We start from the raw sequence: 23,535 nt of genomic DNA on the forward strand, positions 1-23,535 counted from the left end.
CTATGGGCATGCCTTCTGGCTGCTGTGAGAGAGGACTGGTGCTTTCTTAGGTGAGATGTATTCTAAATAGTACAAGGCAGGGGCTTCCTATGTAGCCCTGGCTGGCCTTGAACTCACAGAGCTCTGTCCACGTCTTCCTCCCTAGAAGGGAGGATCCAAGGCATGCACCTCCAGGCCCAGCTGTTTTCTTCCTGTTTCCCTGTTCTTGCAAAGCTTGTCCTCAGAAACAGCATTCCCCTCTCACAGGTGAAAAGAAACTCTGCCTTTAAGCCCTTCATTTGGACCAGGACCAGCATTTCCCTCTTGTTCTGTGAAGTGCATGCCTAGTTGAGAAGAGAAAGCCACTCCTCTATGGAAAAGCTAATCCAGGTCTCAGACCCATAGACAGTGCAGCAGTGTGATTTGAGTGCTACTGAAGAGATCTCTAAGGGTAATGCTTGGTTGCATCCTGAAAGTAGTGTCAGTTGAGTTTAGTAAATGGTAGGAGCATGTCACAAGTGTTTCAGGCACTGGCCAGATGGCTGATGCTCTTTGGAGACAGACTTAGTCATTGCTTTGGGTGCAGGTACATATGTGCATGCCCACATACTTAACATACCTCACACGGGGTATGAGTTCACAACTGACGTGGTTATTGCTGAGTCTCACAGCTGTATGCCACCCCATGGTCCCTGGCATGAGGGAGTGCCCTGGAGTGATCCTTGGCTATGGCAGCCTAGGCACAGTCTGCTCTGAATTGGATTCCTTGGTTAGATCTGTTTCTCAACTGAGGCCCATAGCCTGGTGGTCTTTGACAGTGCAGGACAGGATTCTGAGACTACTAGTGTTTGACTCTTGTGTTCCTGTTGCTTCGAACATGTTCCCAGTCTTGAATCACATCTGTGAGTGTGTGTTGCCTTAGGACCTAGAGCCTGCTGGCATCCCCAGCATGCCAGTGTTCTCAAAGAATGACCTTGTAAGCCGTTACTCAGAGGACTTGAGGTTGGCAAGACACACCTGCCTGCCGGTTTGTTGGGGAGATTCCAGCCAAGAAGTCTAGGTTGGGGCCGATTGTGAAGTCTTCTCTGTCATCCCTGTGTTGTTTCTACTCCACTTGCACATGGAAATCATAACAGTGAGGGTAGGGTGATAGTTTTTTTAAGGGGCTGTGGGACCACCTGGCACTTCTCACACTGTTAGCCATAAAGCCCACAGAAGTCCGTCTGTCGCTTAGATGAGCAGCTTTGGGTGGACTGAATCAAAGTCTGGCCTTTCCCAAACCCCACAGTGTTCTAGCAGTGTGCTGGGAACCTCCAGGAAGGCTGCATGCAGCCACCGCAGATCCTGACTCCATCTCCCCAGAGACCACAGCTTGCAAAACACGGCTCTCAGTTTGCTAGTGGATCTAAGTTCCTGTGATGGGATTTTAAGTTCTGAGGTTATATGATTTTTCTGAGTTAGGTATTCAAGAACAGTGTGCTATGATGCCACTAAGAATATTTCAGATATAATGTGTTAAGAAATGTCTTTGAGAAAATTTAAAATTCTTAAAATAGTCTACCAACTTCTGAACCTGGCTGTGCTATGCTTCCTTGTTTCGTTGAAAGGCTGCATGGTGAGCTAGCAACGTCTGTCCACAGATTAACAGACTCCATTGCAGGCCCATGACTCGCTGTCAGGACCTCCAGCGACTATTCCCCTGCTTCTGTCAAAGCTGGAGCAGCTAGTCCCTTCTACCAGGAACACGGTCCCATCCTTAGACTTGGAATTCTTGGGTGCCTGGTACCCCAAGGCCCTGCCACGTGTTTTCAGCTGACAACTGAGGTCATGGAATTTTAGTTCCTTAAATCCGTTGTGTCACTTAGTGGACCTCAAGGGCTGTACTTACGGCCGACTTGGTTGCTAAGAGCTGTCTGTGAGACTGTGTGCCTCTAAGAACAGCTCTCTCTGTAGAGAACTCCAAGTAGTCCATGGAGCCCCGAAGATTAACTGCAGGGTTAGCCCCCAGGGAAGTGTCCTCAGTCTGGTGTGGGTGTCATGGTTCCTCCTTGCTTTGCAGAGACACCTGCGTGTCACTTACGCACTCTGGACGCTTTAATGCTAGAAACAAATTGTCCCGTGAGAAAAGACTAAAGAACTGAAAGGAAGTGTGTCGTCTGCTGCCGGTGCAGTTCTGAAGTCTCCGCTCTCACCTGCTGCTCCTTTCAAGCCTCTGTTGAGTTTGCTTTGACAGAGTAGTCATCGAGACTTCTTAATTTGGCGCCAGCTCAGCCCCCAGCTGTCGGCCCAAGCAGTACCCTTGAGCACTGGATACCAGTGGGAAGCCTGCGGAGCTAACCCAAGTGCTGTTCCTGGCTGCGCTCTTCACCGAGGAGCGTGGGTCCAGCTGCTCAAACACCTGACTCATTGGACCCTCACTTTTCTGGGCACAGTGAGCATGCACTCACCTCTTCTAAAAGACACTTGTCACCTGCCCTCATGCGTGGTGCTTCCTCTCGTATCCCCGAGTGATCCAGATGTCTGTCAGTGCTCAACAGGAAAGAGCCCGAGTGGGCTCCTGCTGTGTCAAGGAGGCTGTCCTGAAGGGACGTCTGCCTGTCAGTTGGACCCTGCATGGGTTGGGGTGGGGCTGACATTGTCGGCCTGCTGGTGTTTTTTAAAAACACATTCCTCTCTAGAACTGCATCTTGGAGCCCTGCATCTCCAGGACTGGGGGCACTGAGGAAAAGATAAATGGTGTGGCCTCACCAGAGCCTATTGATGTAACCCCCTCTAAGAGTAGGATGGCCATCTTTGAGATAGTCTTTCACAAAGTAACATGTGAGTGTACTCAGCACACTAGGATGTTGACAACGGTTCAGCTACTCAATGGGATTCAAGGCTGGGCTACCTCGCTCTGCCTACTTCTTTCATGGGCAAAATTGTGCCGTGTGACACAGACAGGGTTGGATTGCCAGTCCTGAGCTCCCCGGGGTGTTTCCAGTCCCTCTCCTCCTGGGCTTGATCCAGCACCTTCCAGTGCAACAGACTTGGCAGATACTCAGAAGATGGCCTGGGGACATGTACCTGAGGCTAGTCCCCAGGCCCCATGGTTGCCCTGGTGGATGGCTAGCTCCATGTGCCAGGGACATTTCACAAACCCATGCTGTCAGCTTAGCAGTGACTCACCTCAGTTTGTTCAGAGACACACAGGCTTGGGTTCAAGTGCCGCAAAGCTGCTCTCCACAGTGCCGTCTCCCAAACACTGTTCTAGGGTTTCCGTGCCAACAAGGGTGCACAAGAAGTGCTCCTTAAAACCTGATGTGCTTTCAGGAAATCATAGAAAGGGCACCCCGGAAACACAAAAGCGAGTTAGCGCCATTTCCACAGCCGGCCACCTTATGCCATATGCTTTTCTCAGAAGAGTGTGCAGACAAGCACAGCCGTGAGCAGGTGAACCTGTTGTGCGGCAGAACCCATCCTTCCTCCTGGTTGCACCTGGTGGTGGTGCTCAGCAGCAGATGCTCATCATCATCACAGTGTGTGACCCTTCCTGGTACCTACCCTTGCAAGGCCAGGGTCTGTTGCAGAGTGCATGTCACATGAGGTGGTCACCAGTCAGCATCTGTGCCACGACCGTGTGCCTCTGATGCTGTGGGAACTGTCTTTCCTTCCCATTCAAAGCTGTGTGTGTTCAAGGGGGTGAGAGAATTCACAGTGATCAGACCATAAATTTCACTTTTTAAAATGATGCGTTACAATGCTATAGACGTAACTGAACACATACAGTCTTTCCTTGATGTTTCCGTTGTTAATTTTAGCCCTTAACACTGAGCTGCCTCTCCAGACCTTCAACTTTTTTGTAATTTCTAAGAGCTTTTCAATTATAAGCACAAGAATTATGCGTTCTTTCCTGGTCTGGTCTCTCCAGCGATTCTGGAATGATCTAATGGTTTAAATTTTGGTTGTGTATTGAGTGCGGTGTGGTCAGACCTTTAATGTACTTGCTGTTAGAGATTTCTGTAGTTAAAAGAGTTTAATAAGTTGTAAAAGAGGCTATTTTTACGTTTTATTTTTTTTTTTCTGTTGCCGTTTTCTTTCCTCTGTAATGCTTTGGTTGGCCACACCAGCAGACAGCTGGAGAAACCTGGTCAAAGGTTTTAATGTGTAGTCACTGGCCTTGGGTGTCTAAGGGATGTGTAGCACAGTAGTTGCCCTCCCTTGGTCCTGCCGCGGCACTCACATGGGACTTTTCTTTTTAACGACCAGGTTCACGTAAGGAGTCTGCTCCACAAGTGCTGCTTCCAGAAGAAGAAAAAATTATAGTTGAAGAAACCAGAAGCAATGGGCAGACCGTGATAGAGGAAAAGTAAGGCATTTTCTTTTCTGTGTGGCTGGCTCCCCTCCCCTGCCCGTTGGTGGGGTAGTCTTAACTAAAACTGCTGGAGGGTGCGGGGTCACTGATGGTGATGGCCTAGACTGGAGGTTAGCCTGAGGCACCCAGTCCGGCTGCTCTGAAGTTAGGAATTTCGATAAGAAGACTTAGTCAGCAGCCCCGGAGGCCCTGCCAGCCTGCATCCTTGGTGTTCCACCACCTTTCACGTGCTTACTCTTTCCTGTTCCAGGAGCCTCGTGGACACAGTGTACGCATTAAAGGATGAAGTCCAAGAGTTAAGACAGGTACGCCAACCAGTTTTTAGTTTTAATCTTTTTTTTTTTTTTAAATGGGAGAAAAAGGGAAATACTGTTTTAAACATGGAGCTCATTGTAGATTAAAAAGAAATCACAAAGCCACCAGCCTTACTTAAGAGTGACAGGCAAGGGCCAGAGATGGCTCAGCAGTTCAGAGCACGAGTTCTTCCCGAGGCCCCAAGTTCAATTTCCAGAATCCACAAGGCAGCTCACAACCATCTATTAACTCCAGTCCTGAGTTATCTGATGCCTTCTTCTGGCCTCTTTGGGTACTGCATGCACATTATACACACATACGTGCAGGAAAAAACACCCATACGTGTAAAGCAAAACAAATCTAAAAGCTGAAATAATTCTCTAAATCATCATTTAAAAGTACAGGAGCAACAGGCCAGGAAATATTTGTTTCTTTGGCACTGCTGTGTAGATGTGAGCCACCTCAGGGTTTGCTGGAGTAATCTGTGGTACTGCCCGTTAGAGTACCCTGCTGGGTGCCTCTGGCTACTTGGCTTCAAAAACCCAGGACAGCAGGACATTGGTGTCTAGCCAGCTGTATGTGTGACTGTGTTTTTGTTAAACCTTCAAGTTGTACTTTATTATTTTATTTGTTATAATGTTGGGTAGGGCACGTGCCATCACGTATGTGTGGAGGTCAGAGGACAGCTTTGTACGGTTGGCTCTCTGCTTCCGTCTGTGTGCAGGTTCTGGGAATCCAACACTGTCCGGCTTGCACTGCTGAGCTGGTGTGTGGTGTGCATGCTCAACGCTGGTGGGCAGGTTGGAAGGCTGGCATGCAGTGCAGGGACTTTGGAGGGAGGCCTGGAGTGTCCTGAGGGTGAGGCGACTGGACACAGGTGCCTGTCTCCTCCCCCCTGGGTTCGGGGCAGCACGCTTTCCTTCCTTCCTGACACGTTCCCTCAGTTGCTGCTGCTTCCTTTCTGCATTTGATGGGACAAGGGAATTAGAAATGCTGGCGGTAGGTCTGTAGACATTGGCCTTGTCACTGTCTCCAGCCCCTTCCTTCTGGCACGTTTTATCAAGTTGTCTTTTCATGAGTGGAAGTGGGAGACTGCCCAGTGTACCTCAGTGTATGTGACTCAGCTCTGTCGGCCAGCCGCTCCCAACCTGGGCTACCTAAGAGGAAGGATGCTTAGCGTGACCTCTGTCATGCTTGGTTCGTAGGATAACAAGAAGATGAAGAAGTCCTTAGAGGAGGAACAGAGGGCCCGCAAGGACCTGGAGAAGCTGGTGAGGAAGGTTCTAAAGAACATGAATGACCCTGCTTGGGATGAGACCAATCTATAGGCCGAAGACCAGCTCCCAGTCAAGGCCCAAGCACAGTGACATTCAGGACTAAGGCAGGTGGTCTTCATCAGGCTGGTGCTGACGAAGCTACATGTGAGTTACAGACACTGAGGCCTGGGCTGAGCATGTCTGCCGACTTCTCCATGCAGTGACTGACCAGAGGCCTCTGGCTTTTGGACTTAACTGAATCTATAAATAGCATATCTGTGTACTTGTAAATACTGACTTCTGAACGCATACCCTCGATGTGACCAGGCTAACCCTCTTACTAGGATTTCCTTCTCTGCCTTTCTGGCCACAAGGATTTGAAGTTGGATTCGCGAAGTGTTGGGAGCAGAAGGGTGAAGAGACAGATGCCTGGGCGGCCGACTTGTTCTACAAGGCACAGGCTCTGTGGTGCCGTCAGGAGCCCCAGCTTGGGCACAGTGACCTTTTGTGTCACCATCCTCTTAACTGCAGTATTCCAGTCTCAGGCCTGTGGCTGTGCCCGGGAATCATGGATTCTAGGAAGGTGATGTTGCTCTCTACCTGTGATTCTCGCTCCTGCTGCCCTGTCCTGGCTGGGCCCTGGGTCACAGGAATGTGTCACAGTGTAGAGAAGTGGGTCAGCCTTGTGCAGCTTGGCCCTCCCGCCGAGAGAACTAGACCCTGTATATAGATGTGTTATTTATTCCATATTCTCCAGCCGGTGCTGCCGGGCAGAGTTGGACCTGCAGGCTGCTGTCAGCCAGGAGCTCTGATCTGTCCAGGCCACTGAAAGCCCTCCTTCCCCTCTGAGCAAGACTAAAGCAATACATAGCCGCAGTTGAGCTGCAGTGGAAGCCCCACAGGACTGTGCCCTACTGTGCCCATGCCCTCCCTGCTCTGCTGCCTCCCTAGGCCCAGGCAGGCCCTGGAAGGCAGGTAGCCTGGACTAGAAGCCCTGTTTTCTGTTTGGCCAGGGCTTGCCTCTGGTTTGGCAATAAGTGACAGTGACCTCAGCTGTCTGCTTCCTTCCTCCAAAGAGGTTGTTCTGAAGCCAGAGGAACGCCTCCGTAGAAAGGTGTTGAGTGACGGTGTGGCTGCAGTGCTTCAGCACAGCCTCTCCCTGGGATGTGACCAGCCCCAGCACTCCTGTCCCGTGTGGACCGGGACCTCCCCCATCCTGTGTGGCAGTTCTGAGCTGGCCCTGAGAGGCCCTTTGTTTTCTCTTCTTCCTCCACACTGACGGGGTGCAGTGTCTGTGGTTTGTGTCTGTCAGGACCCCCAGCCTCACTTAGACTTCTCCCCAGAGCCTCCGCCCACTCCAGTTAGCATTCTACCAGTCTGTGCTGGGTGAGAAACGGTGAGGGGTCCTCCTTCTTTTTGGAAAGCCTCGTTTCCCAAGCACTTTGCTGACCCAAAAGACGACAGTGTGTTGCTGTCACAGGAGATCTTAACTCAGGAACAACACTCCTTGCATCTCTCCACTGCTGGCGACAGGTGCCTGGGGCTGCTGTGCAGCTCCTCCGCCAAGGGTAAGGAAGACCACGTTTGCCACAGGCCTCACCACCGCTGAGGTCACCGTCCATGCCCCAGGACAATTTCTTACAGACCTGCCTTAATGATTCGCTTGGAGTATTCCATGAGTATTCATGTTCCTAACATCCCTGCCCTGACAGGGTGGCTGGAGGCTGCGTCTAGACACGCTGCCTTTTCTTTCTGTGGATCCAGCGTCTTCCAGGCTCTCCAGAGAGCGAGAATCTGCATCCAAGAGCAGTTCTTTTTAAAAACTGACCCTGTTGTACACACCCGTTTCTCTCTCCTCGAGTCTCTCCGGGTGGGGCTTTGGTACCAACAACCCAGGGCGCCATTCACCAACTGTTACCCCTCCGTTTCTCAAGGGATGAGGGGGATTAAGCCATTTCCTCTCCTGTAGATGTGAAGCACTTTCCGTTCTGAACCATGTTGCCATGTAGCAGCCTCTGAAGCTCCATTGTACTCTCCCATCTGCTGTCCGCGCGCCCGTGTGCACTTCATGCCAATCCCCCTACTTCCCTGGGATGCCCAGGGCATCCAGACACTACAGGAACCCGGTGTGTTGGCACACAGCACCCGGTGTTGACCACTGCAGTGTGTGTGCTATACCCTTGGAATTATTAAACTCCTTATTTTTCTTATCTCATAAAACGTGTCACTTTATCTTCTTTGAGATGTTCTCTGTGTCTGCGTGCGTGCGTGCGTGCGTGCGTGCGTGCGTGCGTGCATGTCTGTGTGTGCCTGTGTCTTGGCTTTTTAGGTTTAAACATCTTGATGTGTTTTGTTTGAAGCAGGAAAATATGTGTGAGCCTCTGAAGTCACGTTGGGAGCGATGGAGGATGGTAGGAGTAGGAAGAAGGCAGTTTTAGGAAACCAAGTTGTAGTGGTCGGCCCTCCACCCAACACATCCACCCTGGAAAAACAACTGGTGTTAGCATGGGGGCCATTGGGTGCATTTGAACAGAAGGCAGAAGGGCCTCTACAAGAATTGCCATAGGACAAAAGGAAATGACTGTGTTGCGTTCTGTCAGAGCCCTGGCTGACTCCTCCTGGAGGATACTGAGAGTGTCCCTGGTGAAGGTGTCTCTCTCTCCAGTCCAGAGGGAGATACCATCAAAGGCAGTGGGGGGTGTGGGGAGGGGGAGCTGCCAGTTAGAATTACAAAGCTAGGCACAGCCTGGGTGAACCTGGGATGTGCTGCCTTTACATTTCTGTGACAAGACCCTGAGGTACACAGCCAAGGGGACAGCAGGTGGTTTCGGAGGTGTTCGTTTATCCTGGTGGCTTAGCTCTGTCACACCAGGCCTATGGCGGCGCAGTGTCTGTGGTGGCTTTGTGTGGTTTATGATGTTAAAGAAGCCAGGGGCCATTAGTCCCCTTCAAGGACACATGTGTGTGGCCTAACTTTGAAGGTTCACCCGTCTCCCAAGATTACCACTCTGGGACCAAGCCTTCAGCACCAGGGTCTTTGGTGGCGCTCAGGATCCAAGCTGTAGCAATGGATCACCTTCAGGCAGGAGGCAGAGAGCAGGCTAGAAACTGTCGGTCTTTGGAAACCTCAAAGCACGCCCCCAGCGGCACCTCCTCCAAGGACACACCACCTAATCCCCCCAAAACACTTCCACCAACTGGGGAGCTACATATTCCAACCTGTGAGCCTGTGGGGCTGTTCTTACTCAAACCACCACACCTGGTCATCCCTGGGACTCGGACTGAGGGATTTGGTCAGGAGACTTAACTGTTCTGAATTTTGTACCAGATTTCAGAGAGACACAGCGGCAGGTCTTCCTGGGTGTGACTCCTTGTCTTGTTCCTCAATACTTTATGGTTGTCAGCATCCTCTACCAAATTGCTCATTGGTCATCCAGAAAGCAAGCCTGCAGACAGTGGGTACAGATGTAGGCCAGACATCTACCCCATATGTGGGGTTGAGACAGGCTTCAGTCCCAGCCCAATCAGTAGTAGGAGCGGTAGCTGGGTATTTTCTCCTTTCTAAGCACTCGAAGCTGTGCCCTGGACTGCCATGCCATGGGCTACACCAGGAGCTGTACTTTGTCCCTGGCTGTCCCCTAGCCCCAGACAGTTCTCACAGATTGGTCTCCCAGTGGCCTCACTCTTGGCTCTGTAGGGGACAAAGTCCCTTGCACTCGGTCCTTGCACAACCTCTCCAGCACACGGATGTTTCTTGAGGGAGGGTAGGCAGGCTGCTGCCTGCCAGCCCGGGGGCCAGCCTCTGACGTGGTTTGCAGGAATCTGTTGTTAAAAGACCATAGTAGCGAAGTCAGAGCTCCAGGAGAAGGCTGTGCATAAGGTAAACAGACTGGAAGCCCAATGAGGGTCATTTAGTGTGCCCGTGGTCTGCAGGGTCCATCCTTCCCTGTACTCGGCCTCCTGTCAGGTCATGGATGGTGAGTGGATCACTGGAGACAGGAGAGCTGTTGTCTGGTGCAACCACAGCATCTCTGAAGCCCGTAGGTCCAGTGATGGGGTGATAGCAAGACACAGATTCTTCTCCACAAATCTCTCCACATGTGCCCTTCCTGGGTATGAGCGAGGGCAAGTGTGACGTTCAAGACAAATCCAGAGGACAGAAAGGAGCCAGCACTTGGCACATTTATGTTCCCACACCAGCTTGACCTTGACAGTAACAGCGCAGTGCATGAATAACAAGATCCAGAAAATGCTAAAGGAAGTATCGGGTCCGTGTGTGCTAACCCAGCTGTGTTCATTTCAAGATCCAACCCTGGCTTTGAGGTAAAAAAAAGTTAGGCATGAGATTTACAGAAGGTAAAGCCTTACTCAGTTGGATTGGGTTTTGAGAATGCCACTGGTAGAAATCACTATTCTTTGGTGTCTCAGAGATGGAGCAAATGAGAGCTTTAACAAAACCTGTCAATGCAAAGCACAGCCCCCACCTCAAGGAACAAGAGCGACCAGGAGCAATTACACGAACTTCCACAGTCGTACATAAATCAAAAGACAATCACAGTTCAGTGTTGTTAGTGACACACTCATGGAAACATGGTGTAGAGGGTAACAGTGAAGCAGAGGTCTTTATGACAGGTCTCAGATGCTACCGAGTGACATCCTTAGCTCTTTGGGTGTGTGGATGCTGGCGGTACATTGATACATTGCTAGAAGGTTTTACCTGCTGGTCACAGAGATGTTAGGCTTAACATCCAGAAATGGAGCATCGAATGGCTGTCACAGGACTAACCACAGCCCTGGGTTGTTTGGATGTAGATCTGTAACATTCTAACTCTTCATAGCTCCAATCAGCCCCTCGGCTTTGCAGATTCAGTAGTGTGTGTGTGTGTGTGTGTGTGTGTGAGAGAGAGAGGGGGGGGGGAGGAGGCTGATTGACTTCTGGGGATTTGGACTTACTGTCACCATATTAGTGACAATGGAAAGGCGAGCTTCTCTGATGAGAAGTAAAGCCACATTCATCCACTGTCACAGTACCTGCTTGGCATATGAAGGTACAGGGTATCCACAGACCATAGAAAACACCCACCACTGTCAGTAATATACCGCTTGTATATAAAAAAAAAAAAAAAAGCAAAAGTATCTATGTTAGAAGTCATATTGCAAGATGCAACCTTTGTCTAGAAATCACTTTCCCGTAGGTCAGGAACAAAATATTCAATTTTTATTAATAACAAAAAATTAAATAGAAGTAAAGTGAAAGGTGAAAAACCTGAAAACCAAAGGCTATCCAAGGCGTCGGCATTCGAAGCAGACGCCTGCAGTAAAGGCTTAGAGACTCAACTCTCTAAAGGTGGCAACTCTTCTGCCTGCCTCACTGGTGTCGGGCCGGGCCTCGAGAGCCCTGCATTTTTATTTGTTTTTATTTCTGTTCCACACCTCAGAGAAAACGTTCTGCAGATTTTGAGGGAATGGAAATGACCAAGGGTGGGTTAGAACCTATGAAGATGAGCACATCAGGAAGACTGGTTCATACTGGTGTAGAGTACCACCCAACGAAGGGGCAGACATTGGGGGACCACACAAACCTGGTCTGTGTAATGACTCAAAGGTGCCCCATGGGCCAGTGTCTCTGCTCTGCCGGTGGCACCGTGGGCTGCTGGGAACATGCATACACCTCCCCCCTGAGCACACCAGGCCAGGGGCATAAGCCCTGGCTGTCTTGGACTTGAGTCCCCACTCTACAGAGCCCAGATGCTCCTGCAGCCCCAGCTCTGCCTGTAGCAGGGTTCTGCTCTTGGTGAATTTGAGAAACTGAAAGAAGGGGAACCCTGACGGGCAATCCCTGCTTCCCCACCCTCCGCACTCAAGACAGCCAGCCAGTTCCGTGGCACCTGGCTGCACTTCTTAAGTGACAGCTGATCACCAACTTCACCCCAGGGAGCAGTAGCTCCCAGGATAATTAATTTCCCTCATATTGTGCCACCAGCGGCTTTTAATTTTGTAAAGTTGCCCATATTTGAAAGAGCTACACATCCTCTCGGTTATTAAATGCCAACCACATTTGTTTACAAATAAAACCAAGTTAATTAAATACTGCATCTACGTTAGCAAGCGATAAGAGCAGCATGGCTTCTGCAGGCAGATAGATCCCTGTGTTAGCCTCCAGTCATGTGCTGCAGAGCAGGTCCTTAGAGAACACTGCACGCGGAGGGGGGACCATGTCCAGCATCTAGCCCAGACACACTGTTGGAATTCACACAACACCTGGAAAATACTGAAGCATCTGGCACTTTCCAGCAGAGAGGCAGAAGGAAGGCTGTCCACGGCTGTAGTTCCTTCTGAGGACACACTTGGCTGGTGTCAAGCAGAAGCGACCCACTCTGGGGGTGCAGGTGTAGACTCACAGCGCCTTGTTCCCTCTCCTTCCACGGACAGATGGGATCTTGGTTTTGTTCACATTGCACCCTCACGGTGTCTACACAAACAGATGTTCCCGCAGAGGATCACATGGCAAGATTTAGGCGTCTGATGTCGCAGCCGAGGTCAGGATGCTGCATGGGTACCTGCAGGAAGGAGGAACTAGCAGTACCTTGCACCCCACATCCTTCCCCAGCCTGTTCGTATGCATGACCCTCTCTCTACACATCCATTCCATAGAATGAAGTGCTGTGACACTTTCTGACCTCAAGCTTCCAGATGATGTCACAACAGGCAGGGTACTGGCTTTCTTCTGTCCACCCCTCCCCCAACCTGGCTGCGAGCAATAGACAGAGAGAGAGAGAGGTAGCCAGTTCCTGGTTCAACCAAAACGTTGTTCCTACTTTGAAGGTACCAGAGGGGCAGTGCAGAGGACTCAGCTCTGGAAATGATGGACAGGTTGGTGGCCACACCTGCTTTTTTGGGGGGCCAGGAAGAGCCCTCAAAGCTTGACCTGTTCATTCTCTGGTACTATACAACGTGCCCAGAAGACGGCTACAGAGCGACCCTGTGTTGAGGTGTCCTGTCTTCCAGATGTACATGTCCTGTACCCCTTGTGCTGTGGTGTCCTGTCTTCCAGGTGTGGACGCTCTGGGGCCCCTGTGCTGATGTGTCTCGTCTTCCAGGTGTGGACGCTCTGGGGCCCTCTGTTCTGGGGTATCCCGTCTTCCAGGTGTGGACGCTCTGGGGCCCTCTGTTCTGGGGTATCCCGTCTTCCAGGTGTGGACGCTCTGGGGCCCTCTGTTCTGGGGTATCCCGTCTTCCAGGTGTGGACGCTCTGGGGCCCTCTGTTCTGGGGTATCCCGTCTTCCAGGTGTGGATACTTTGGGACCCCCATGTGCTGAGGTGTCCTATCTTCCAGGCATGGTTGATTCCTGCGTCCCTGTCATCTGATACTGTGAGATACTCCCCAGAGATGAAGACGTCCCCATCACACATCCTGAAGAAGTTCGCAGGTACATTGGAAGAGGCTGTTGGGGCTGTTTTTATGGAGGATTTGACCTAGCTTGTCTGGTTCAAGGGGCACAGGGAATTCTAAATGACCCAAGGAGTCACCTCCAAGTCTCTAGGTCTTCAGTTTCATTACAGAGCAGCTCACTTGGGGTCTCTCACATCAGTTTAAGGAACATCAGGGAATTATAGGGTTTTCTGTCAGTTCTACTTTTCAATTATTTTAAAATTCTTGTCTCAGAAGTGGCTTTTTATGTCATCAAACCTATTTTTCAACAAGGAAGCACACCTCACCCCCTGCTAGGTCTGTAAGCTGGCATTAGACTCTTGACACGTGGGTATGGAAGCTGTGCGAAATGTGATTTTCTTGAAGGCACACTGAGTATACATGGTATAATTTCATTTACTTTAAATCAGAAGGAGAGGCTTCTAGAATTGCATGCTTCCCAGGAAGAACATCAGATGACCACTGGGGACAGGTGAGAAGGAACTGTCACCTTCCCTGCCCATGTCTCTGTTGGAAACTTTTTTACTCAATTGAGAATGCACTGCCATTATGCTAAATGACATGGAGGGAAGCAGAGAAGAAAAGTGTTCATCTTTTGTTCGCCTCCCTTGGAAGGCAGGGAGTTTTTCTGTGGGGTTCTCTGAAGGGAAGCCAACTTCTACAAGCTAACCTTGTAGGCCTGGAGTGAGGGGAGGCTCAGCCACCGTGGGGTCGGGGAGGTACTCTGTCACACGGCGGGGCCAGGCACCTCCACAGGCAGAAGCCTCCTAAGAAGACTATTTGTGATTGCTGATTCAGAACAAGCAAGATAAGGTGATGTAGGCAGACTAGGGCCACAGGACTGAGTCCCGTCCCCCTTCCCGCCCCCCAGTCTCCCAGTGGTAAAACAGTAGCTAGACCTGCCCTTCAGATCCTCATGAGCAGCCCCCCTTTTGGTCTCTGTTTATAGTCACGAGCCTCGGGGAGCTATCTGAATGGGTGGGCATCAGTGCCCACTTGCTTCTTCAAGGGGTTCCTGGTAGCTGTTGGATGTTGGTCCTGAACACATAAGCTCGGGGCTGGGACACCCCACTCCAGATGTGTTGGGTCAGATGAGAGGCAATCTCAGGGTACAGGGAAGCTGTGTCCTGGGGAGGAGGCTGTCTTAGGGCAGGTATATCTGTAAACTGTTGAGCTGCATTCTGAGGGCAGGAAATGATCTCCACTGGGTGTCTTGCTCTCCTGCTATTTCCAAGCTGTGGGCCTATGCTTTGCCTCTGTGCTGGTATTCTAGCTTGGACCATGATAAATGAATAGGACAATGTTGATTCCTATTACTCCCTTCCAGGTGGTGGGTAGGACTGCCTCAAAGGCTTGTTGAGAAACTATGAAGTGACAAAGTTAGGTTGTGTTTCCACAATATCAAGATTTTTAAAATAATAATACATTCACAAAGTTCAGCAGTTGTGTGGTAGACTGACCAGCACTATTACTTTCCTGTCCAGGTGAACACAGGCTCTTGTACTTCTTCTTCTTTTTCCTTTTTGGGTTTTTCAAGACGGGGTTTCTCTGTGTAGCTTTGCACCTTTCCTGGAACTCACTCTGTAGCCCAGGCTGGCCTCGAACTCACAGAGATCGGCCTGGCCCTGCCTCCCGAGTGCTGGGATTAAAGGCGTGCGCCACCACCGCCCGGCCATGGTTCTTGTATTTCTTACAGTCATAATTACTGGTATCATTCTTTCAGATCACACATAACAGAGTAAATCTATTTCTGCACGTGTCTATCACAGAATGGCAACAAAGGGCTAAAAAGGGCTTGGGAGAGTTCAGGGAGTTTCAGAGAGAGAGAGATGAGCGCAGAATCGGGGATGCTGACAGAGATGCAGAGTCTTGGGGGTTGGAATGTGTCTACTGCTGCGGTATAGTCAAGCTACAGGGTCAGAGTTGAGCTGCAGGACCAAGGTATGATGGAGGCTGGAGCAGTGAAGACTGAACAGTGAGCTGACAATTCAGTAGGGTGGCGACATCAGCAGGCCCAGCGGAGCGGAAGCCCCTGGGACACATGGGAACTCTCTGCTGGTCCAGATGCACACGCTGGGTGGTCAGACAACACCAGGGTGCTGTTGTCTCCACAGTGTGAGGTCGTCTTGAGTGGTCCAGGTGCGGGAGTTGCACCCTTTCCTTTGGTGTGCCCAAGAGGTTCTTGGTCATGCATGGATTTCCTGGTATGATTTTAATGTACCCATGTGACCCTTTCATCCTGATTTCTTCCCATAGTCTGGACATACCTGGTCTCATGTTGTTTATTTTGAAAAATTTATAGGATGGGCCCTTTCTACTCCCAGGGATAGGTCAGTCTGTCCCACAGATGGTGCTGGTCATCTGTACATCCAGGTGCAGAGTCTGTCTTCATCCTCAACATGGAGTCTCTCAGGGCAAGGCAAAGCGTGAAGAACCAGTGCTTTACATAATGGAGTAACCCAGAGCAGGACAGGGCCTGATCTCAACACTGGGGAAGGCAGAGAGGCTATGGTAGGACCCCTGGCAGGACTAGTCCCCAGCTAGTTCAGCTGGCCTTGTTAGCATTCTTTAGACCCTCACTACTGCCTGGCTTCCCAGAAAGCTTCCTGAGAGGGATCCAGGGATGTCAAATGGCTCCTAGGCCAAGTGTGCACAGGTTAGCCAGCTCTTTACCACCCTGCCTCAAATTCACCCCTGCTGGTTTTTGAAGTGGCACTCTCTGTTCTGAGGACTAAGTCCTTTAGCAGTCAGGCTGTGCCGCATGGGTGATGCCAGACAGATGGTGGTGTTCTTGTTTCTGCCCAGGGCCATTGCAAGTAACTTAGAGCAGACCAGAAGTTGATCAACACACCCTCACCTCTGGCGGCTCTGTGTACCTTCCTGCTGTCCTGTTGGGTGTGAGTCCCTCTCCTTCCTTCCCCAGGCACACAGATATTCTATCCTCGGTGACAGGCAGCCCACAGGCACCTTCTCAGCCATCCCCTGACCTCGTAAACCTTGTGGTTACCCCCGTACTCCAGGCTCTCTGTACGCTTTGGTGGCGGGGTCCTGTACTGTCCAACAAGGTTCTGTAGGCTTTGTGCACGGTTGTCCAAAATAGGGAGAATGGGAGAACGGAGGTCAGCTCCCCTGAGACAGGCCAGGCAGAGGCTGCCTCCAGCACTCCCAGCCATGTGGGGAGAGGAGGAGGCATTGAGCCCTGGCCAGAGGCAAGGCTGCAGGATGTGCATCCTCGCTCAGGGTTAGCCTTTGTCTACCTGTTAAGTCTAACCTCCTATTGCCTGGGAGTTGATCTGCATATTCAATTAACGTTGCTTCTTTCAGTGTTTCCACGACAACGGAATTGATTCTGTAAATGGCAAAGCACAGTGTCTGCGTCATGTATGTTTCTAGGGCGAGTCTAGTGGACCCCACTGACGTAGGCTGTCACTTCCAGTGTGAACCCAGCGACTCAGTGTCCACACACAGGACACAATGACCTTCCATGTCCCCAGTCCCCTGAGGGTTCAGCTAGGCCCTGCGGCTCCGCTCTGGGCCCTCTGAGCCCTATACAGGAAGTAGACTCTGGCACCTGTGCCTGTAACTTCTCACTAAGGAGACACCAAGGTGACAGCGTTTTGTTTGCGTTCACGGATGCCCACGTGGACACGTGTGTGCACAGACACTGTGAGACAACCCATGCCTGGGTCTCACCGGCTCATAGACTCGCTGGCTAGCCCCCGGGTCCTCCTGACCTTGTCTTCCCTGATGCAGGGGTGGGGTGGGGCTGGCCCCTCTGCCCTCCGTCTGTACAGAGTCCTCCATGTGGCTTGTTTACCATCGGGTCCAGTTAGCTGCCTCTGCCGTGGAGGCACCACATTGCCTAAGTCAAAGTGAGTTTGTGACGGACTAGTCTCTCCTTTAATGTCCTTTGCAGTACGGGGTACTGTGTTCCCTTTCAGGGGCAGAGGGGCCGGAATTCATATTCAGCTTTTGGTCTGTTGCTGTTTTCGTTAAGGTTTAGTTTAGTTTTACTTGTGTGTCTGTATCTGTGTGTGGCTGTGTGAGGGGAGGGTCCACAGAGGCCAGAGGTGTCAGATCCTCTGGAACTGGACTTAGAGGCGGTTATGAGCTGTCCCACCTGAGTGTTGGGAACCTCACTTGGGTCCCGGTGAGAGTGGTACACACCTTTAACCTCTAAGGGAACTCTTCAGCCCCCAGCGTGTGTTCCTTTAGAGTCAGCCTCTAAATCCAGTAGCAGTCCTCATGCTGGGGCTCCGTGTGCATACGGCACATGGCAGCCTGGCCACCCCAGGGGTCTTGTGTTAGCTGGTGCCTGGCCTGGCTCTGCTGAGATGTCTTATCAGCTTAATCATCGGAGCCCCGGTGGGGGGGGGGGAGGAGGTAATTAACTTTATATTATTTTGTTCAGAAATTTAATTCACATCCTAGTTTCAAATCGAGAGTTGCATGATGAACAAGGGGAGTAACAAAATCTCCATCCAGTCCGTCAGACTCCCACCCCACCTCACCCCACACCCACCCGGCCTCGTTTCCTGCCAAGTCAGTGCTGTGTCTGTGCCTTGCAGTGTGCGACATCCCTCTCTATGAGATCTGTGACTACAACATCACCAGGGACCAGTGCAAAGAGCTCGGGTGCTGTTTCTACAGGGGCGTCTGCTATAAGAAAGCTGTTCCCAGTGAGTACAGAGACCACCCTGCACCTGACCCGGTCCTGGTCATTGTCCATGGTGTTCATGTCCCATCTGCCACCATCCAGCGGGCTGGAAATCCACTGACTGCTGACCGCTGACAACCCCGTGTAGCTCTGCTCTGTGTTGAGTGTGAGGGGGCTTCTCATACTCCCTTTCCTGGAAGAGGGTGGGCTTGCAAATGCTGGATGTGGGACTGTCCCTACCAAGCCACCTGTGGGACCAAGGGTGACGTTGGCCGTAGCCAGCTGAGAGTCTGATCAGGCAAGGCTGTGGTGTCTGGCCAAGGACTGTGGGGACATCTGAGAAATGCTCTGTGGCTGGGTTTCTCCAGAGGCCACATTAACACTGCACTGGAGCACAATACGGTCCTGAGGTTAGTCTTGGGCTGTCCGTTGAGCTGTAGGGCAGGCTTCTTTCTCACTGTGTCCCTCCTGAAGTGGGAGCAGGAAGGAACAGTGGAATCCTAGAGAACCAGGAGGCAATGGAGAAAAGCTGTGTCCATTCTGCCCTTGGATAGATTCTCACATGTCAGGACTTTAGCCTTCTGAACTTGGAGAATTTTCTGAAGTAATGTCTCCAAACCTTCATTAAATTCCACTGGGAGGCTTATGTATTTCCTTCCTCTGTTGATAGCTTTCAGAAGGGTAATCATGGGAGCTGTGTGGTATGCATCCGTTCTTCATTTCTATCAGAGAAGAGGGGTGGACTCTCTGAGTCCAGAAGACCACACTGGCCATGCAGCAGGAACTGTTGGGAACCTTGACGTGCTGGCCGCCTGCCCGTTCCCTGTGCACAGTGTTACACACTGTCAGGTCCCCCTTCTGTTCTTTCTTCTCCTACTACAGGTAGACTGAGTCCCTTGAGACAGGACTGTGTCCCCTTCCCTGGGTACAAGACCTGGGAAGTCAGGGAATAGTGACCAATGGGACCTGCCAGGTATGCTGCCCCACACCAGCTCCTCAGGAAAGAGGACATGTAACAGCACATAGCAGTTCTCCTGGGATTGGCCTGGAGCCTGGTGATACTGTACCCATAATCTGCTGCTGCTCATACTTGCCATTCCTGTTGTTTGTGGAATTGGTGACTCTGTGCTCATATCACAGCAGGTGGAGAAACATTTGTAGAATACAGCTCTTCACGTCTGTCATGGAGGTGCACTTCTCAGAGGATGCCAGTCTCTTAGGCACTTACGATGCTTAATCTCAATTGTCAACTTGAAGAGATCTAGAGTCACCTGGGAGACGGGCTCTGGGCATGTCTCTAGGGGACTATCTTGAGTGGGTTAATTGAGATGGGAGATCTGCCTGCTGTGAGTGTCAGCGTTCCCAGGGCTGGAATCCCAGATTCGGAAAAGGAGCCTGTGATCTGAGCGTAAACGGTCAACATCCTCTCCCTTCCGACTGTGGATCTAATGTGACCAGCTCCTGCCCCATTAACCTCCCTGCTCTGACGGACTGTGCACTTAAACCGAGGCCCACATGACCCATTTCGTCCTCAAGTTGCTTTTGTCCGAGTTTTATCTCAGCAACAGACAATAACCAGGCAGAAACTTGTACCGGGAGTGGGGCTCTTGCTGTGATAGACCTGACCGTGTTAAGCCTTTGCACTGGTTTGTGGGAAGAATATGGAAGAATTTGGAATTATGGGCTAGAAAAATCCTCCAAATACTGTAAGCAGATCCTAATGGGTCACTGGTGGTGAAAGACCAGAATGCTGAAAGAAATGTAGGCGGATAGGAGTAAAAATTCAATCAGGAACTGAGATGGGTCTCTTGGGGTAGTATTTTGGGCAAGAATCTGGTTTCTTTTTGTTGTATTCCAAGAACCTGAGAAAAGTTGCATCTAAAGAAATGGACTAATTTGTTTGTCAGAGGAAATTTCAAGATAGGAGGGCACTGGGTTCAGTGCTGAGAAAGCCGCTCTACCTGTTAAAAAGATTAGCACCACTGAAGAGAAACCTGTGCTGCACTGGGACAGTGGGAGAGTTAAAACGCCACCCACCAGAGCCACCGTAGTGTGAGGATCCAAATTCATCTGGAGGAAGCAAGTGTAAGATGGGGTTGTTGTTCCTCTGAGGCTACAGTCCAGGGCAGTGCTTCCCCAGAGTCAGCACATGCAAGCCAGTGCAGCTATGGTACAAGCTGGCTGTGTTACAGCTTGAGCTGTCGAAGAACTTGGCAGCATCGTCCATGTGGTATTGGTTTTGCAGGCATAGAAAATAAAAGATTGAGGGGGTCGTGGAATCTTGCTCCTTGGTTTCAGAGAGCAGATGAGGCCAGGCAACGTGTGGCAGGGTTGGAATCCATGCAAGGAGTTCCTGCGAGGCCATTGTGCGAGACTGTGAAGGCAAAGCCTAAGTTACAGTGGACACTCTAGGATATTGGAGATGCACAACTGTGGGACACAGGCCAAGGAACGCTGCAGGCATGCAGTAGAGCCAACCTGAGAGAGAGGCTATGGTGTTTTGGCTGGCGTAGCTGAAGGGTAAGGCTGTGTTCCTTAGAACCCAACAATTTCATTGTGAGGCCCAGATGTTGCACACAGAGTTGGAGGATTTGCTGTTTGCCCTGCTGGAATTTCGTCTTAATTTGGGCCTAGTCATCTCTTGGTACCCAGATCCTTCCATTTTGGAATGGACATATTTATTCTATGCTGTTGTATGCTGGAAATATGTAACTTGGTTTTTATTTTATAGGAGCTGACAGTGAAGAGAATGCCTTGAGTCTCAAATAAGATGTGGACTTTAGACTTCAAGCTGTTGCAGTTGTTAGACCGTGGGGCCTTTTGATGTTGGATTGTATTTTGTGTTCTGAGATGAACCTGAGACTTTGGGGAGAAGAAGTGGAAGGCTATGATTTAAGTGATGTGTCTGGGTATCAAGTTAACAAGTGGAATTGTGATGGTTGGGTCTCAACTGTCAACTAGATGAGCTCTCCAGTCATCTGGAAGATGGCATTGGGGTATGCCTATGGGGATCATCTTGATTGTGTTAGTGACGATAGGAAGACCTGGCCACTGTGGGTGGCACTGTTCCCTGGGGTGGGATCCTGGATTGTGTAAAGAGGTAAAGGTGAGCTGAGCACAAGCATTCGTGACTTTCTGCTTCCTGGATGTGGATGCAGCATGGCCGGCCTCTGCCTTCTTGACTTGGCACCGTGACGGACTGTATCCTTGAGCTGTGAGCTGAAATAAGTCGTTTCCTACTTAAGTTGCTTTGGTCAGGGTTATCCCAGCAACAGGAAAGCGCCTAAGAGCACTTCTGCAAATAAGCGTGTCTGGAAAAGTCTACATTCAGAGCTCCTCAAAAGCCAGAGAAATGAGCATCCAGTTGACACTTAAGACACACTTTCAGTTGTTTCCATACAAACATGTGGGGCACACTCAGTTTCTAGTCCGAGCCAAGAGCTGGAGCAATTATCTCAGTTGCTACATACCCCAGTGAAATGGAGACCCAAGAGTGGGGCCAATCCTCTGAGGTAGATCCCCTTTCTAGAGATGTACCCAGACCAGCGCTGCTTTTCAATCTGCTGTGTCCTCTGGACAGTTTCCCAGACAAGCCATGGTCTCCGTAGTGTCTTAGTTGTGGGTCTCCTTCAGAAACCCCGAAAACAGCACAGGCTCTCAGGAGCTTGTGTTGGCCAAGGGGCCACCACATTATCATCTCATGGCAGCAGATAAGGACCCTCTGTCCATCTTTTCCGTATTAGTAGAGGAGTGTGTGGGTGCTGCTTTTTTCTCCACTTCTGACATCTTCCAAGTTGAGAGGTGGGGCCATCTGTAGGAAGATTCTGGGCAGTGAGCCCGACATTTCGGTTCTCACTGCGCCCTCAAATGATTTTTCGTTCCTTTGACATCTCTCTCATTCGAGGCAGCAAATGAACCTTTGTGCTGTGTAAGTTGTAGGATTCGGTGACAGGGTATTATGAGTTCTTTGTGCATATAATTCCATGTTATGAAAACCTTTCACCAGCTTCTGAAATAGGCTGGTTTGAAGTGCACACTGTGTTATGGCAGAATCTGTATTATTAAGAATATAAACTTGGGGAATTAGCATTAGATCTTTCAAAAAGAACAGGGAGTGAGGAGGGAAGACTTGCCGTCACTCTCCAGCCCTGATTTAGGGCACATTATTTACTGTGTCATTTCTTCTAAGTATTTGACCTCTGTTTCTTCCTGGGACTTGCTGAGATGATTTCAAAACTTTTGTTACTTGTACTGGCGAGACGTTACTAAGCAGCTCCCTCGGGAAGATAACCCTTTCTTCTGCTCCTGTTGTCTGGGGAGAGCAGTCACAGTATCTGGCTTCTGACAAGCCACATGTGTGGCTTCTCACAGCCAGATGCTGTGCAGAGGGACTCACAGAGTCCCGTCTCTTACTTTTGTTCACTTGACAGCGCGGACAGGAGACTGTTCCCGCACGTGGGAGGTGCTGATAATAAAACATGAAGAAAACATTACGTGTGCCATGCTCACACATGGTTCTGAATTTATCACGTTCAAAGACTCTGGGATTCAAGAATTGGTGGAGTTTTACCTTAAGGCCCTGAACTCACTCATAAACACCTTTCCTTCCACTTGGTTCTGTGGGCTCAGCATCATGAAGAGGGCACTTCCCTGTGGAGCCCCGTGACATACTTTGTACTGTGATTCTGTTATGCTGTAGCCAGTTGCCCCCAAAAGCTGAGTGGTTCAAACAGTAGTTCACATACTTCGCTAGGACGGGGATCGGGTGATACAGCCCACACAGCACCCATGACTATGTTGCCATAGTCTTGGTTGGCCGGTTTGGAGTCCCGGCTTCTGGTAAGACTGGCAGAGCCAGTTTTTGGTGTCTGCCATGAGAAACCACTTCTCCCAGTCACAAGGGCTGCTTGAGTATTCTCACAATGCACTGGAAAAGACAGGGTAGATACCACAGAGTCATTTTGGCTTAGCCCTGGTTTCCACTCTGCCATACCTCCTTTAGTCACAGGTCAGCCATACTCACGATGGGACTGCTTCTCTGGGCTGGAAAGATCCGCAAGCGGCCACACAGCAGGGCATTCTAGCGTTGCTGTGCAAGTCTAGGGATTTGAAGGAAAGAATTTCCTCCTCCTGGTGTGTGAGTTCTCAGTCCAGAGCCATCTTAAAGAAATAAGCCAACTGGGAGGGGAAGGGATCCTCAGGAAGCACTTTGCTGTTGGCACAAACCTGTCATCCACAGCCGCAGGATTTCAGGGCCCATTCCCTCCCTCCAGCTCTTCGCAGGAGAAACGCTAGCCATTGCTTACAGGGCTCACATCAGCGAGAGAGTGGGGGGACCTGGGCTGACACCGTGAGCGGCTCGGCTCAACCCTCTGTCAGCTTTCAACCCCTTCTTCCCTCGTGTGTGTGTGGGGTCCAGGTAGTTCTTTCCCCTTCTAGGGAACCTCAGAGCGGTCTGGGGTTCATGGATCCTGTTGGAATCCTGCTCATTGCCTACAGGGCAACTTGCTTTCTAGCTGTGCTGGGAATTGAACTATATGTCTGCTCAAAACATGGTTTTGGG

General features: G+C 50.6%; 1 protein-coding gene across 2 annotated transcripts in view; it reads left to right on the plus strand.

The window, feature by feature from the left end:
• Positions 1–6,174, plus strand: part of Arhgef7 (Rho guanine nucleotide exchange factor 7) — a 108,706-nt gene extending 102,532 nt beyond the window's left edge. For both annotated transcript variants that reach the window (XM_059244662.1, XM_059244663.1), the window contains 3 exons: positions 4,228–4,327; positions 4,584–4,638; positions 5,833–6,174. In XM_059244662.1, coding sequence (XP_059100645.1) covers positions 4,228–4,327; positions 4,584–4,638; positions 5,833–5,955 — 278 coding nt within the window. In that variant the 3' untranslated portion in view covers positions 5,956–6,174. The remainder of the gene's footprint in view (positions 1–4,227; positions 4,328–4,583; positions 4,639–5,832) is intronic.
• Positions 6,175–23,535: the final 17,361 nt, after the last annotated feature.

Source organism: Peromyscus eremicus, chromosome 17 (assembly GCF_949786415.1).
Source record: "Peromyscus eremicus chromosome 17, PerEre_H2_v1, whole genome shotgun sequence".
Classification (NCBI taxonomy): domain Eukaryota; kingdom Metazoa; phylum Chordata; class Mammalia; order Rodentia; family Cricetidae; genus Peromyscus; species Peromyscus eremicus.